Source organism: Oratosquilla oratoria, chromosome 40 (assembly GCF_046742065.1).
Source record: "Oratosquilla oratoria isolate Oo_2021 chromosome 40, ASM4674206v1, whole genome shotgun sequence".
Taxonomy (NCBI): domain Eukaryota; kingdom Metazoa; phylum Arthropoda; class Malacostraca; order Stomatopoda; family Squillidae; genus Oratosquilla; species Oratosquilla oratoria.
The window spans coordinates 39,333,830-39,351,661 of record NC_134816.1 but is presented as its reverse complement, the minus strand read 5'-3'; the positions used below and the strand labels follow the sequence as shown (position 1 = coordinate 39,351,661).

The window sequence follows — 17,832 nt, the reverse complement described above, 5'->3', positions numbered from 1 at the left end:
AGAGAAGAAGGTGGAGGGGAGTGGAGTATGTAGGGGATGGAATGGGTGGGAGTGGTTTTTATGCCTTTGTTTTTTGGCTGCATCCCTTTTAAGAGGGAAAAAAGCCTTTGGTATATGTATGTATATGTATCTATATGTATGTATATGTATCTATATGTATGTATATGTAATGTATGTATATGTATCTATATGTATGTATATGTATCTATATGTATGTATATGTATCTATTCAGGAGGTGCTAAGATAAGAGGGAGGGTGGAGGGGTGTGGAGTGTATTCAGGGATGGAATGGGTGGAAATTATTTTATGCCTTTTTCTTTTTGGCTACCCTCCTTGTAAGGGGGAAAAAGCCTTGGTATATGTATGTATGTATGTATCTATTTCTACCCAGTGACTTGTTTCCGTTTACAGGTGGGAGATGTCGCTCGGGAAAGAGGTTGGCCTTTGGAAGTAAAGGCTGGTCTCATTGGGTCGTGCACCAACTCTTCTTATGAAGACATGGGTCGCTGTGCCTCAATTGTGAAAGAGGCCATGAACCATGGATTGAAGGCTAAATCCCTCTTCCACATCACTCCAGGTTCCGAGCAGATCAGAGCAACCATTGAACGGGATGGTATTGTAAGTAAGGGGTATTGGGTTCGGGCAAGTTAGGGAGGGGGACAGATTTAAATACATTGACGTGTTAATTTGTTGGATAGGAATGGAATTATTATTTTTTAATAACAGTATGAAATGATATTGTTTTTGTTTTTTTTTGTAATTTGCAGATGTATTACTGAAACTGTATATAAATCTGGATGTTGTTATTGTTCTAAATCAGGCAGGAACACTTAGGGACTTTGGCGGAACTGTGTTGGCTAACGCGTGTGGGCCCTGCATCGGTCAGTGGGATCGTCAGGATACCAAGAAGGGTGAGAAGAATACCATTGTCACCTCGTACAACCGAAACTTCACTGGTCGTAATGATGCCAACCCAGCAACCCATGCATTTGTAACATCACCCGAGCTTGTCACGGCTCTGTCACTAGCTGGTCGCTTGGACTTCGATCCCCGAACGGACACACTAGTTGGACAGGATGGCAAAGAATTCAAACTCAGTGACCCGTTCGCTGATGAGCTCCCAGCACGTGGTTTTGACCCAGGCGAAGACACTTACCAAGTAAGGATATTATACGTTTATGGTTAATTGAACTCCCAGGTCTTGATTCTAATGCATGAAAGGCCAACTGAATTTTTTTTTTGTAGGAAAACTTGGAGCACCTACTAACTCCTTACCTACTTATAGAGCCCTCCTGATGATGGAACAGGTGTCGCAGTCGATGTGGATCCAGAGTCACAGCGTCTTCAACTCTTGACGCCCTTCGATAAGTGGGATGGCAAGGATTTACATGACCTGACCATCCTTTTGAAGGTAAATAATGAATGCAAACCATTACGCATGGTTGAGTAATGCTCCTCTGTGAGTAATGTGATGTTTTTGGAGTCAGGTGTGATGAATCATGACAGTAATTATGAATAAGGATGTTTGCAAGCAAAGTTGTTCTTTTCAACACCTATCTCAAGTAGCCAGGAAAATAGAATAACAAAGCCACCTCATAGAACAAGTAATGGTTGGAATATTCTGAAAAATATAGTGGCAGTCCTGGATTTTTTTCACATGTATAGAAGTATTTTATACGTGTTGTAAACATCAGGAAGATAAAAGCTGCCAGTTGATCCTGGACAAAGTTGTTTACTGTGGCTTTCTCCTTGAATGTGGCTCAACATTGGTGTTCTGTATTTGTATGTATAGTGGGGCAAATGACAGGTACCTGAATGTGGTAGTCGTGCAAGATAGATGTCGGAAAGAATGGTCTCCTTGCCATCAGTAGAGCTGTCAATACCTGTGCCTTTGTTTGGAGGTGTTGCACTTAGTATCTGTCCCTGACCAAAGATCTCTCTCACTTTCTATCAGCTTTGATTATTGGCTCCCACCTTTTCACAGAAGAGCTGACAACCAGCGATTACTCCCAACCCCTTACTGTAGGCTGGTGACATTAAAACAGGCCCACACTAATGAAGCTGTCTATCTATATATCAAGGGCTTCTTCCTCCTAACAAGGGAGGTAGCCAAGTCATGCACCCACTTCCACTCATTCCACTCCCATCCACCTCTCATCTCACCTCCTCAGGGTCAGAAGCAATGTAGCAAGACATAGCACATCCACAGCAAGGCTGCTTCTCTCAACATTTCACTTAACTAAGAAAACATTGGCAGTAATTTAACATTTCTTCCCATGCATTTATGTGTATACAATCTTTGCTTCCCACATAGGTCAAAGGCAAGTGCACAACAGATCACATCTCTGCAGCAGGACCTTGGCTCCGATTCCGTGGTCATCTAGATAACATCTCCAACAACATGTTCCTGACAGCTGTCAATGCTGAAAATGGAGAAATGAATAACATTCAGAACAAGAGCACGGGAGAATGGGGAGCTGTTCCTGCCACTGCACGAGCATACAAGGCAGCAGGAATCAGATGGTGTGTCATTGGTGACGACAACTACGGTAGGATACAGTTCTTTCAGTTTGTTTGTGTAGTGGAGATTGTAAAGTAATATTTGGTCATGAGTTATATGATGATCATATTTCAACTTTTGTGATGTATCATTATTCCAAGTTTAGTGAATCAAATTTGTAATTCGAAATAATTCTTTGCTTAGTTTTAGAAAACTGGATTCTTTATCAGTTGAGCTTTCCTTTTCTTTGATTTTTCTCTCTCTTTATCTTTCCTTTCTGTATACTTTTTAGTGTAACCTTACCTTACCAATCTTCTACTCCTGGTCCAAGTTGCTCGACTTTTACTCTCGGAGATATCATTTTTTGTCTTGTTTCTCTTCGCAGGTGAAGGCAGTTCACGAGAGCACGCAGCTCTGGAGCCCAGGCATCTTGGTGGCAGGGCAATCATCGTCAAGTCCTTTGCACGTATCCACGAAACTAATCTGAAGAAACAGGGCATGCTGCCACTCACCTTTGCCAACCCCGCTGATTATGACAAAATCACTCCAGATGATAAGATCTCTCTGCTTGGTCTGGCAGACTTGGCTCCTGGCAAGGTAGGTTGAAGGAATTTGTATTAAGTAGATTGTTTCATGTGTGAGAGAGAAAGAGAGGGATGGGGGTGGAGAAGAAAATAGAACCTCATAGGAAAGATATTGTACACCAGAGTCCATACACCCTACACATTACATCTCACAAGCACCAAACAGAGCAGAAGAAAAAAAAAAAAAGCATAGTACTCAAACCTCTACCACAACCTACCACCAGAATCACACAAAACATCCACACAGAAAGATATTCACATATAACCAAACAAGCCCTTCAAGAAAGATCTCCAAACTCAAAAATGCAACAACCCCCAGATATAACTTCCACAGAGGAAAACCTCCTATACCAGAAAAGAACCACACTAGCATGCCTGCACTCTAGACACCATCTGTCTTTAAGGCCATATCAACACATAATAGCATTGAGTACAGTTTCAGATTGCCCTATATGCAATCACTGGACAGAAGACACAGAATATGTTATACATCTATATCCCACACTAACCATCCCCAGACAACAACACAGTAGCTCTTCTAAGTGACATTTTGTCTTGACTGAGGCTTTTCCTGGAGGATGTGGGTCTTCTACAAGAGAGACCATGGGTAATATTGCTTGTGTGTGTGTGTGTGTAAAAGTAACAAAACTGCTTTTAGTTAAGTACGAGTGATTTTCTCCTTTTTGTTGTAATTTTTCCTATTTTTCCATGTTATGGATGATGATAGGTACCAGTGATGGGTATCTTGTTGTACTGGTCCTGCTGCAAGATGGGGGCAGAGAGCTTTTCCCTACTGTCCATTTTCAAAACCCATCAATCTCACCACTATCAGGAGTTGGTGGTGGTCTTATAGTTCCCTAGACTGGCTGAGCAGTCCTATCTCCCTATGGAATGCCATGGCTGGAAAGGAGTTTTCCCACAAATCCCATAGAGTATATGTTGTATTTTCCCAAGAGGCTGTTACTCTGTCTTTGAACTGGGGCCAAGATTTCAATCAATTTCAGTTGTATTTCTTCCACCTTTTTAACATAAGGATAATTGGCAACTGCTTCCCTCTTCCTACTACTTTTAACCAGCGAGATAGTTTTAAATTAATGCAATGCAGACAGCAGTTCCTTTTCAGAAAGACCTTTGGGAAAGCTTGATGACCATTGCTAACCCCTGTGACTGCAGATTGCCAGTCAGTAAAGTGTGTGGCAACAATTATGTTCTGGATTATTCCACTGATTTGCCATCATTCTTTATTTTAGCCTCTGGAGTGCAAGGTGACCCATCCAAATGGCTCGACGGAGTCTATAACGCTCAACCACACCCTCAACGATCAACAAATTACCTGGTTCAAGGCAGGGTCTGCTCTCAATCGCATGAAGGAGGTCGCAGCTGCGAGTTAGGGCCTTAACTAGATAAAAACAAGCACCTTCATCAAGTTTAAATTTAGGAATACAGTAAAGATGTATGGATGAGGCTATGATTCATTGGAAGTGAATCAGAAGATCACAGTATTTGTAATCCAATGCAAAATATTTTATAGATTGTATTTTTATTTGGCTAATTTATAGAATTACAGTGTTTCAGGGAAGCCATCAGATATTTGTAATTTAATCATATTTTAATATGATAAATGAGGATGGAGGGGCTGTAGACAAAATTGCAGTAGCAAACTAGTGTCAAAACATGCCTACCTACCTACTTGTAGATAGCTCACATTTTAATTCACTTCACTATTTTTATGTCATTTAACGTAGTGGAATAAAACTGCCACATTGATGTCCGTGAAAATGGGGTTAAATCCCAGCTTCCATATATGGCCTTGAAAGTTTGTGGTGTTCTTTTTTGTTAGTGGTTGAAGCGTGTAAAGAGATCCATTAGTTGTTAGTGCTTACGTGTCTCAGCCCAGCATTGACAACTCTTGCAATCTCTTCAAATGGATGTTCACAAGTACCACAAGTCAAAATATTTATAATGCATAAGAGTTCATTAGGTAGCTATGTCATCCTTGATTGAATTTGTTATCATTTATATTCCACTATGTTCCCTTTTACATGTGTTATATTTTCAACACTGTATATTTAACAATTTGTAAATAGAGTTATAATATAGAATGTTTATTTTTATTACCTTTGGACTTTAAAAGAAGCTCTAAATGAGTGTGAAAAGCAGAGATATGGAGAGAAATTCAGTGGACAACCAAAATTGAGATGAATGGATGGATGGGGCTCCAGAATGGGCTTTGAGCAAGGAAGTCTCCGGAGAAGGCAGGTGGGTAGGTGTGAGTGGTGAATGGTTGTGTATGTATGATATTTTGATGCACCATGTGGAAGGGTGGAAGATAGGGGTGAATGGAGAATGGTTGTGCATGGATGATGCTGTAATGCATGAGGGGGATGGGGGGGTGAGGGAGTATGTATGAGAAATAAATTGATGCAGCCTGAAGGGATTTCTCCCCATCTTTTGTTCTGCATGAGGGGACGAAGAGGTGGGGGTCGCCAATTAGATGAAGCGACCTTGGTGTAGATGTGCTGTGCCTTGCTACATTGGTTCTGACCTAGGGCAGTGGGTGAGATGCGGGAATGATCCGTCATCCAGGAGGAGCCAAGAAAAGAGGGAGGGAGGGGTGGTGAATGGGAGTAGAGTATGTGGGGATGAAATGGGTGGGAGTTGATTTATGGTTTTGGCTACCTCGCTTTTAAGGAAGAAAGGCCATTAGTGTATGTATGTATGTATTCCCTACTTTCCACATGAGGGGACAAGGAAGGTGGAGCACTGTAAATGAAGTGTCACTGATGTGGATGTGTTGTCTTGTTGCATTGCTTCTGACATGTGCCATGGGCAGGAGACGGATTACTCTCATCCATGAAGAGCAAGATGGAAATGTGTATGTTATATTTGAGGAAATAGATTTGTGTTGATGTGTGTTTGTAGGTATTGGAGGTTGGGGTATGGCTGGTCCTGTGGAGCTGCTGTCTTGTATTGCTTCTGACCCAGGCAGTGGGCATGGGACATGGCCCTTCATCTATTAGCTACTAAGATAATAGGGAAAACAATGGGTGGAGGGTAGGTGCATGCCTTGGCTGGCTACTGTATGAAAGGAAGCCTTTTGGTGTGCGTATACAAAATGTTTGATTCTCCCTAATAAGAGCCATCCCACCCCAGCACTGCAACTACAAAATAGCAACCAAGGATATAAATTTACCTCCGAGATGGGAATATGGCAGACAGAAAAGTCTTGATTTAATGGGCAATGTATCTAATAAGAATTGAAACAGCAATCAATAGTAAAATAAAAATGCAGTTAAGGAAAACAAATAACATAGCCAACTCTGAATTGTGACAGGCACAGAAACAATACTGAATAAAAAGAACAAACTATAGTTGGATACTGTATATCCGATAGTTAAGAAAACATCCTACAAATGATGCAAACATGATGTACATAATTTAGATTAATCGACCTGACGTCATACACATGGTCACATCTTGGGTATATTATGTTAAAATCTACTTATGAGATGTTAAGAGAAATCACATTTCAAACCCACCCCCTTCAACCTCGATGGGAATGATCGCGATATTATAGTGTTAGCTTTTAGACAGCATTTCATATGAGAGGTAGTTGTGATGATTAAATAATTCGTCTATGACGTTAAATCGACTAGTTGACCCCTTAAGCAGATCTATATGAGAATCTAAATTATATAAACATTATGAATTAGTGTGGGTCACACAAAAAGTTAGATGCTCTTTCATTTTCTAAGGCATTTTTAAGAACATTTACTTAATACAATGAAAAACAGCTGTGTAAAAGAGAGAAAAAAAAGTAATTTGGAAGTAGTGAGCCACCCCAACCCAACACCAACTATAAAATGGCCAAGAATATAAATCTACCTCCGAGATGGAAATATGGCAGACACTACAGTTCTGGAATAATGGACATATCTAATACATACACAAGAACTGATAGAGGGCAGGATATATAAGGTGGGGGAGAGGGAGGGAGGGGGGATGTGGGGGTTTAGTGGAAGGAAAGAATGAAATGGAAGGAAGTTAGTTATAGATGTGGGGCAGACCCACTTGCTCGCTTTTCTTAAGAACATATATATATATATATATATATATATATATATATATATATATATATATATACACGCAGTAAAGATACTGATTATAAAAATGTGTATATTCAGTAAAACTACCATTAAGAGATACTGCTAAGAAAAATCTCATTTCCTATTTCATATGTGATGTAGTTGTGATAATGAAGTCATCGCCGATGACTTCATATCGACTAGGAAACCGTAAAAAATAGGTCTATATAAGCATCTAAATTATGCAAACATTACGAGTTAGTATGGGTCACGCAAAAAATTAAATGCTCATTCATTTTCTAATGTTTATTGAGAGAGTAGTTTACTTCATGCAATGAAAAAACAATTTGGTATTGTGTAAAAAAAAAAAAAAAAAAATGGAATTTGGAAGTAGTCATTCCAACCCATCACTGCAACTAGAAAATGGCAACCAAGTATACAAATTTCCCTCCGAAAAGGAAATATGGCAGACACAAAAGTTTGAAATAATGGACATATCTAATATATACAGAAAAACTGATATTATATATATATATATATATATATATATATATATATATATATATATATATATATATATATATATATATATATATAAAACGCAGTAAAAATACCGATTATAAAAATCTTAAAATGTGCATATTCAGTAAAACTACCATACATGAGATACCGCTAAGATAAATCTCATTTCCTCTATGTCAATTGTTCAGTGATGTTCATTGATACTGATGTTATCTTTCAAACAGTATTACATATGTGAGGTAGTTTTGATATCTGTCATCGTCGATGACTTCATATCGACTAGGAACCTGTAAAAATAGATCTATATAAGGATCTAAATTATGCAAACATTACGAGTTATTATAGGTCACGCAAAATATTAAATGTTTATTAATTTTCTAATGTTTTTTGAGAATAGTTTACTTCACGCGATGAAAAAGAATTTAGTTTTGTGTACAAAAAAGAAAGAAAGAAAAAAAAAAAATGGAATTTGGAAGCGAGCCATCCCAACCCAGCACTGCAACTAGAAAATGGATACAAATTTCCCTCCGAGAAGGAAATATGGTAGACACAAAAATTCTGAAATAATGGACATATATAATACATACACAAGAACTAATATATATATATATATATATATATATATATATATATATATATATATATATATATGTGTGTGTGTGTGTGTATTATATATATATATATATATATATATATATATATATATATATATATATATATATATATATATATACGCAGTAAATATACTGACTATAAAAGTGTGTATATACAGTAGTAAGCCTACCATATTTATGAGATACTGCTAAGAAAAAAATAATTTCCTTTATGTCAATGTTCAGTGATGTTCAGCGATACCGATGTTATATTTCAAACCGCTTTTCATATGTGAGGTATTTGTGATAATTACATCATTGTCGATGACTTCATATCGACTAGGAACCCGTAATATATATATACATATATATATTATGCAAACATTACGAGTTAGTATGGGCCACGCAAAAATTAAATGCTCATTCGTTTTCTATTTTTTTCAGAGTAGTTTACTTCACGCAATGAAAAACAATTTTGTTTTCTGTGAAGTATCGAGCCACCCCAACACAGCACTGGCAACCAAAGATACAAATATCCCTCCGAAAAGAAAATATGGCAGACACAAAAGTTCTGAAATAATGAACATGTCTAGTACATACAGAAAAACTGGATATATATATATATATATATATATATATATATATATATATATATATATATATATATATATATATATATAAGTAAACGCAGTAAAGAAAAAATGTACTCAGTGGTAGGCTAGTCGAGTTGGACACTGTGTATCCAATAATTAAAGAAAAAGAAAAACATTCTACAAATAACGCAAGCATGCAAGTGATATTTAGATTAATCGATCTAACGTTTTATACGTGGTCACATTTCTTAAAAAAAACATGTATATCCAGTAAAATTACCATACTTGTGAGATACTGTAGGAGAATTCCCATTTCCCCACCCCCTATTAAAAGTCATCGTCTATGACGTCATATCGACTCGCTGAATCCTTATAGATATATCTACAGAAGGATCTAAATTGTATAAACATTATGAATTAGTATGGGTCATGCAAAAACTCAAATGCTCTTTCATTTTCTAAGGTATTTTTGAGAAAGTAGTTTACTTCATGCAATGAAATGTAAATAATAATACTAATAATAATAATTTGGAAGTAGTGAGCCATCCCATCCCAGCACTGCAACTACATAATCAACCAATTTACCTCGTAAGATGGAAATATGTCAGACAAAAAATTCTGAAATAATGGGCATATCTAATACATACCATACTAATGAGATACTGGATATATATATATATATATATATATATATATATATATATATATATATATATATATATATATATATATATATATATATATATATATATATATATATAAGAAAACAGTAAAAATATTGTACTCAGAATAGTGGTAGGCGCAGAAAATATCGATTATAAAAATGTGTATATTTAGTAAAACTACCATATTTATGAGATACTGTTAAGAAAAACCCCATTCTAGACCCTCCCCTCCATGTGCTCAGTATTATCTTTCAAACAGCATTTCGTATGTGATGTAGTTGTGATGATTGAAAGTCATCGTCTATGACGTCATATCGACTTGCTAAACACTTAAAAAGTAGATCTATAAATATAAGGATCTAAATTATGCAAACATTATGAGTTAGTATGGGTCACGCAAAAATTTAAATGCTCTTTCATTTTCTATTATTTGAGAAAGTAATTTCATGCAATGAAAAAAATATTATTTTTGTGTACAAATTAAAAAACTGGAATTTGGAAGTAGAGAGCCACTCCAATCCCAGTACTGCAACTAGAAAATGGCAACCAATGATACAAATTTACCTCTGAGATGGAAATATGGTTGACACAAATATTCTGAAATAATGGACATATACGTGGTCACATTTCTTTAAAAAATGTGTATATTCAGTAAAACTACCATACTTGATATACTGTTAGGAGAAATCCCAATTTAACCACCCCTATCCCCATGTTATCTCTCAAACATATGTCATTACCAAGTCATGGTCTATGACGTCATTTTGATTGGTTGAACCCTAAAAAATAAATCTATATAAGAATCTAAATTATAAAACATGAATTAGTATGGATCACGCAAAATCTTAAAAGCTCTTTAATTTTTTTTAGAAAGTAGTTTACTTCATGCGATGAATAGCAATTTAGTTTTGAGTAGGCATATATATATATATATATATATATATATATATATATATATATATATATATATATATATATATAGAGAGAGAGAGAGAGAGAGAGAGAGAGAGAGAGAGATAAGAGATAAAAACGCAGTAAAGGAAAAAATGTACTCAGAATAGTGGTAGGCACAGAAAATAACGATTATAAAAAACTAACTATGTATGTATACATGTGTATATATATATATATAGTGTATATATACATTCATAAATATATATATATATATATATATATATATATATATATATATATATATATATATACATATTTGGATACTGTGTATCCAACAATTAAAATAATCCTACAAATAACGCAAGCATTAAATGCGTGAAATGTAGATTAATTGATGTGACGTCTTATACCTGATTAAATTTCTAAAAAAAAAAGAGTATATTTAGTAAAACTTATGAAATACTGTTAAGAGAAATCCCATTTTAAAACTCCCCTACATGGCAATGATCAGTATACCAATGTTATCTTTCAAATAGCATTTCATATATGAGGTAGTTGTCATGAGTATAAGTCATTGTCTATGACGTGATACCGGCTATGTGATCCCTTAAATATATATATATATATATATATATATATATATATATATATATATATATATATATATATATATATATATATATATATATCTAAATTACATAAACAGTATCAGTTCAATCAACTAAATTTTTAAACGATCTTGCATTTTTTTTTTTTTTTTTTAGATATTTTTGAGAAATTAGTTTACATCTTGCAATGAAAAACATAATTTAGTTTCGTGTACAAAAGGAGCGGTCCGTAAATTACGGCGTCAGCAGCTCTGCTTGTTGTTGGGGCTGTGGCTCCACCTTTTGCCAGCCGCGGTTTCCTCCAGAGGGCGCTGGCGGTGGTATGGGCGGAGAAAATGGACACATAACTCTCTCATATTAGGACGACACCAACCACCTCAGCAGGCACAAAACACTACTGGGAGTAATACACATCATGCAAACAACACTAGACATGGGACATGCATGGGCGCAACAGTGGCGCATAACACGAATGTATCCAAGTGTAAAGCTGTATTCTTCCACTGCAACACAAACAACAAAACAATCCAGTTAAAGGCCAGGCCACCGTGTTGGGAAACAAGCTGGATCCTGGTCTGACCTGACCTGGAGACCACACTTCCACATCCGGAGAGCAAAAGCTAAAGCTATGCTGGGAAAACTTAGGCATTTCTCGGCTGCGTCTATGGTTGGTAAAGGTCGCCTGTACTTAGCAAGGGTCAGACCGATATTGTTCCAGTCTCCTATGTCAAAGCAATTACTCCCATCAGAGCCTTCAGGACGTCGCTCTCCAATTCACCACGGACACGGATTGGAACGACTTCAGAACCACTGAGTCACTACACCATGTGGTCAACATTCGTCCATTAAATCAACACAAGCACACACTGCACACCAAACACCTTGAAAGACTTTACTCTGAACATTAACACCTGATACGCCACGTAATACCAAGGCTACATTCTACAGATTTCCTATCATCCGCGCCGTTCCCCCCACCGCTGCATACAGTAACCAGTGAACATTAACGTGCTTAGACTGATCGTGACCAGACGTGCACGCTGTGCTGGATCCTATATGACTGAGCACCAGCGGCAGGCGTGAGGAAAGGTAGCAGATACTCAGTACCCGTGCTTTGGCTAGCCGGATAAGTCCCCGCTGGATACATTTATCAATTTTGTGCTCTCAAATCATACTTGTCTTCCCTTCGCCAGCAAAATAGCTCCGCTACTTTAAGAGGTCTGTTTCGTTGGCAGGAGATAGGCTATAACTCATACATTATATTATGATTTATATTCCATTAAATGAAGACCAGTTTAGAGGCAGCAACCATTTCTGTTTGGCGCGTACACACACACATACAAGCACATCGAAAATAAGAAACACGACTTCACGCACAAAAACCTTCATATTCTTTCTCTCCTACTGAAATTGATTTAATTTCTTTCTCTTCTACAGCATCTTCTCATATCAGTTTACCTAGGCCTAAAAATCTTTCCGTTTTTCTGACTGTCCCTGCAAATTACCTTATGACTCCTTTCTTAACTTTGTTGGTTGATCTTGACTAATACCCCCCAAGAGAATCGCTTCGCAAATACTGATGCAAGTCTCAAAGTCCAAGTCTCCTGTCCATGTCTCCCGAGCCACGACACAAGCCCTAACAAATATAAATAAAAAACGCTTACTTTGATCTAAAAATGGAGAACAGTGTCGACATTTGATTGCAAAGCAACAATAGCAACGTAGGTCTATGTGTGTACATACATACATATACCAAGGCTTTTTCCCCCTTACAAGGGAGGTAGCCAAAAAGAAAAGGGCATAACATCATTCCCACCCATTCCATCTCTGAATACACTCCACTCCCCTCCACCCTCCCTCTTATCTTAGCACCTCCTGGATGACGGGTCATCCCTGCACCTTGTCCACTGCCCTGGGTCAGAAGCAGTGTCGCAAGACACAGCACATCCACAGCAAGGCCGCTTCATTAAATCGGCGACCCCCCCTCTCCGTCTCCCCATACATAAAAGGAGAAGACAGGGAGAAATCCCTTTGGGCTGCGTCAAATTTTGCTCACACATACTAAATCACCCCCATCCCCCCACCCATTCCACCTCATGCATCACAACATCATCCATATACAACCATTCTCCATTCACCCCTGTCTTCTGTCCTCTCCCATCCTTCCTCAACAGACATTCCCCTCTTCCCCAAAGCCCCTTTCACCCCATCCATCCACCTCATCCTAGGACGTCCCCTCATGTTCACTCCCTCCACATCTGCCTTCCATACCTCTTTTGCTAATCTTTCTTCACTCATTCTTTCCATGTGTCCAAACCATCGTAATACTCTTTCATCAACCCTATCTCCCAGTTCCCTTTCCACCCTTGTTCTCCTCACCTCCTCATTTCTCACTCTATCTAGCCTAGTGACCCCAATCATACTTCTCAGACACCTCATCTCAAACACATTCAAACTTCTTCTCTCTTCCTCTCTTATGTTCCATGTTTCTTCTCCATATAGTGCTGTTGGCACAATCACTCCTTCATACAGTCTCCTCTTACCATCCATTCCCAAATGTATTCCTAATTACATTTTTTAATCCACCAAGGCATTTACTCGCTTCTCTCAATCTACATTCTACCTCCACCTTCACTCCACCTTTTCCTGCCACATTTGCACCCAAGTATCTAAAACTATCCACTTCCTCCAGTCGCTCTCCCTTAATGCTCTCTTCCAGTCTACTGCCACTTTCACCCCTTGTACATCTCATCACCTTACTTTTACCCACATTTATGTGTGTAATGTTCTAATAATCTAATTAGCTGCATGTGTTAATGAAGAAAACGTGCATAGAAGGTGTATGAATTTGTTTATTTTTCATATCAGAAGTATTCATTTATTTAATATATATATATATATATATATATATATATATATATATATATATATATATATGTGTGTGTGTGTGTGTGTGTGTGTGTGTGTGTGTGTGTGTGTGTACGTGTGTATGGAAACATGGATTGATACCTTTATCAATACCATTATCACAAATAATTGATAATAGATAAATACAATAGAATAAAAATAGGCTAATGCCATTATATAAAATCATGATTGTGTTAAGATAATCACAAAAACTGCGTGCATAGGTTATTTACACCTAAATCAATTAACAAATATTTTATATCTGAGTTGATTAACATTGGATGATGGTAGGTAGACAAAGATAACCTTATACTCAATCACTTTCCAAGTTTGGTGGATGTAGTGTCAACCATGCTACTGTAACGTTTTAACATTGTGAAATTTTTCATCTTATCAAGAAGACATAGAGTATACATTTTTTATTTTGTTTTATATATAAACCATTAATTTCAATATAACTTATCAAAACACGCTTTGGTATGAAATGAAAATACTCAAATCTTTGCATAAATTACCGTGTATTAAGTTTTGGTCTGCTTTCCTGTGATAATACGAAAGTAACTACTCAGCAACTGATTTTTATCGTTGTCGACAAGTGATCGTGTTTTGATCAGTGACTACAGTGCTTAGCTAACGGAAGTGAGAGGTGGACTTCAAACAGTAACTTCAAAGTTCTTCCACGATTGTGTTAATTATATAAAACGATGTTTTCTCGTGCTTTAAGATATTCTGCTTGTTGTGAGATATAAAGTGAAATAATTTAGTGTGCTTTATGCGTAAAATCAAATTCGGTCTGAACTGTCGACAAATGAGTGTGAACTAGTTCTTAAGGTTTTTGTGTTGTGTGATTATTAAGTGTTTGCGTTTAAATAGTGGTGTATATTCATGGAAATAACAGTGATTGATTTATCGAACATAGAATCATTCTATATGGTACTGGTTTGCTCTGTAAGGAACAATGAGCAAGCCAATAACCCAACTAAACCATCTCTTACGGATGAAGGTAAATACAGTATATTATTATTTGTTTAATTTTGTATTATTTCTTATCATTTGACAGGTCTTTTCGTTTTCTATGTGTTATGGATATTATAATACATAATATGAAGTCTGGTTTTTGCTCTTTCGCTTTATTTTGATAGATTTGTAGCCCATTGTTAAACTACTTACATTTTCGTATCCAAATTCAGTTTTCTGTGATATTTTTTCTTTCTCTTTCTGATCATTCCGTGTTATTTTTATATTGTTTAAAATCTGTAAAATCAAAACGGTGAAAATTAAATAATGGATAAAGGGATATTGGACAGTGAATATTAAAACAAATGAAAAAAGGGATAGTGAAAATAAGAACAGATGAAGTGAAATTAATGAGGAAGATTAGAAAAAAAATTAGGACAAAAATAAACGTAGAAAAAGGAAATAGGACAAAAAAGGAAATAGGACATTGAATAGATAAAAGTAGAATAGTAAAAATAAGTCATAAGGAAATATGAAAGCTAGGACAGTGGATGTTATGATTGAAAATGAAAGATGAATATGTTGAAAAATAATTGATAAATAAACGAGTTAAATAATCAGTTAGCAAAATTGAATAGAACAGTAAGGTGGTCAGATTCCCATTTTTATAACAATTTAATAATAGTTCTCACGTTTTCTTCAAACGTAAGTCATCAGAGTCTCCACACCCACCATATTTCGCCAAATTTCATTTAGCCAAATTGCGTTTCGCCAAAGAGCATTTTTGCCCAAAACTCAGTTTGGTTACGTTATAATACATTAGGGTTTAGATTAGGTTTGGTTAGGGAGTTTGGCGAAATGTAAAAATGAATTGGCGAAACAGGAATTGGGATGTAAAACTTAGCGAAAATGCATATTGACACTGACTTGGCGAAATAAGAATTTGGCAAACAATTTGGTGAAATGGGAATTAGGCAAACAATTTGGCGAAAAGGCAATTTTACAAAAATTGGAGAAATGGGAATATGACGTACATTTTGTTGAAAAAGTTGATTTGGCAAAACCAAATTTGGCTGAATTTATGTTGGCAAATTCGTAATGGGTTAAACAAAATTGGATGAAATAGGATATTTACATAAAATTTGGCGAAATGGGAATGGTAAGAAAAATTGGCAAAATGGAATTTGGCGAAATTGGAATTTGGAAAAAAAAAAAATCGAGAAAAGTAATATAACCAAACCTAATGTGGCGAATTTCGATTTGGCCAAAAATATACAAACTCGTTCTGGGACTTGGGAAAAAAAAAAAAAAGTTTACTATACTCTGTGTGTTATATTATCAAGCCTCCACCCAGCCTCCCTCAGCCTTCTCTCAGCCTCCCCCAGCCCCTTATGTCACCACGAAATATCAAGTGACATCGCCATGTCTGGCTGTTACTTGTTTTTTTGTCGCGTCGCTAGATGATACGCTTATGTCCGTTCTAAAATTTCTTTCTAACTTTCTCCAATTACGTTCATTAAGACGTGAAACTCAACCTTGAAGATGGATGTCTTTGAACGTGTGACTTCGTGTGTTTTTCTTATTGTAATGGACAGGATGAGAGCTATACTCGTAGGGTACCATCCTCTCTCTCTCTCTCTCTCTCTCTCTCTCTCTCTCTCTCTCTCTCTCTCTCTCTCTCTCTCTCTCTCTCTCTCTCTCTCTCTCTCTCTCTCTCTCTCTCTCTATCTCTCTCTCTCTCTGTGTGTGTGTGTGTGTGTGTGTGTGTTCCTATTTTACCCAGATATATTTCGTTTGTTTTTTCTGCGTTACATTCTTTCAATATTTAGTATTTTCAACTTTCAAATGGTTATTTTTTCATATATTTACCTATTTCCTCCTCTTCTTCTTCCCCCTCGTCCTTACCACACTCCTCTTCCTGCTTCTCTTCCCCTTCTCACTCCTCTTCATCATCAGCTTCTTCCTCCTCCTCACCTTCCTCCTTCCTTCTCCTACTCGTTATCTTCTCCTTCCCAATTCCCTCGTCTTCCTTCTCTTCCTCCTCCTCCCTCTCATCCTCCTCCTCCTCCTCTCCCTCGTCTTCCTCCTTCTCCTCCTCACCATCCTCCTCCTCCCTGTCTTCCCCATCCTCCTCCTCTACCTCGTCTTTTTTCTCTACCTCCTCTTCCCTCTCATCTTCCTCCTCCTCCCCTCATTCTCCTCCTCCTCACTATCTACGTACCTCCACATTCCTTCTTCCTCATTCTCCTCCGCCTCACTAAATTACTCCACCTCCCTTTCTTCCTCATTTTTCTCCTCTTACTTCTCTCCCTCATCTTCCTCCTTATCCTCCTTCTGACCATCTTCCTCCTCAATTTTCTCTTCCTCCTGCCTCTTCCTCCTCCTTCTCCTATTCCTCCTCCTTCTCCTCTTCCTCCTTTTTCTCCTCTTCCCCCTTCTTGTCCTCTTCCTTCTTCTCTTTCTTCTCCTTTTCCTCCATCTTCCATCTTCTTTTCCCCATCTCCCTCGTGTTGCTCCTCCTTCTCCTCCTCACCATCTTACTCCACATCCCTCTCCTCCTCTTCCTCTTCTTCCCCACCCCCTCCCAACTCGTAATAAAAAAGAACTCGGCTTGACCCAATACGACCCAGGACGACCCGTGGCCAGGCCGGGTGACCTCGTTGGGTCCCACCGGTCAGGGGTCTGGACCCCGGTCACGTGTTGATGATTATACAGCAATTAACTCTCCCACCCTCTCGTCCTTCCCACCTCCCTCTCTCCCTAATAAGGGTTTACACATATAGGGATGATCGGTGGTGGAGATGGGGAGGGGAGGGGTGTATATATATATATATATATATATATATATATATATATATATATATATATATATATATATATATATATATATTGAGTGAAGTATCACTCCCACGGGCTTTGGAGGG

The 17,832-nt window shown here is 37.4% G+C and overlaps 1 protein-coding gene across 1 annotated transcript in view; it reads left to right on the top strand.

Moving 5' to 3' along the window:
• Positions 1 to 5,186, top strand: part of LOC143020799 (aconitate hydratase, mitochondrial-like) — a 31,006-nt gene extending 25,820 nt beyond the window's left edge. The window contains exons 8-13 of the mRNA XM_076177561.1: positions 412 to 618; positions 821 to 1,159; positions 1,286 to 1,411; positions 2,315 to 2,549; positions 2,886 to 3,097; positions 4,335 to 5,186. Of these exons, the coding sequence (XP_076033676.1) occupies positions 412 to 618; positions 821 to 1,159; positions 1,286 to 1,411; positions 2,315 to 2,549; positions 2,886 to 3,097; positions 4,335 to 4,475 (1,260 nt within the window). The 3' untranslated portion in view covers positions 4,476 to 5,186. The remainder of the gene's footprint in view (positions 1 to 411; positions 619 to 820; positions 1,160 to 1,285; positions 1,412 to 2,314; positions 2,550 to 2,885; positions 3,098 to 4,334) is intronic.
• The last annotated feature ends 12,646 nt before the right edge of the window (positions 5,187 to 17,832 follow it).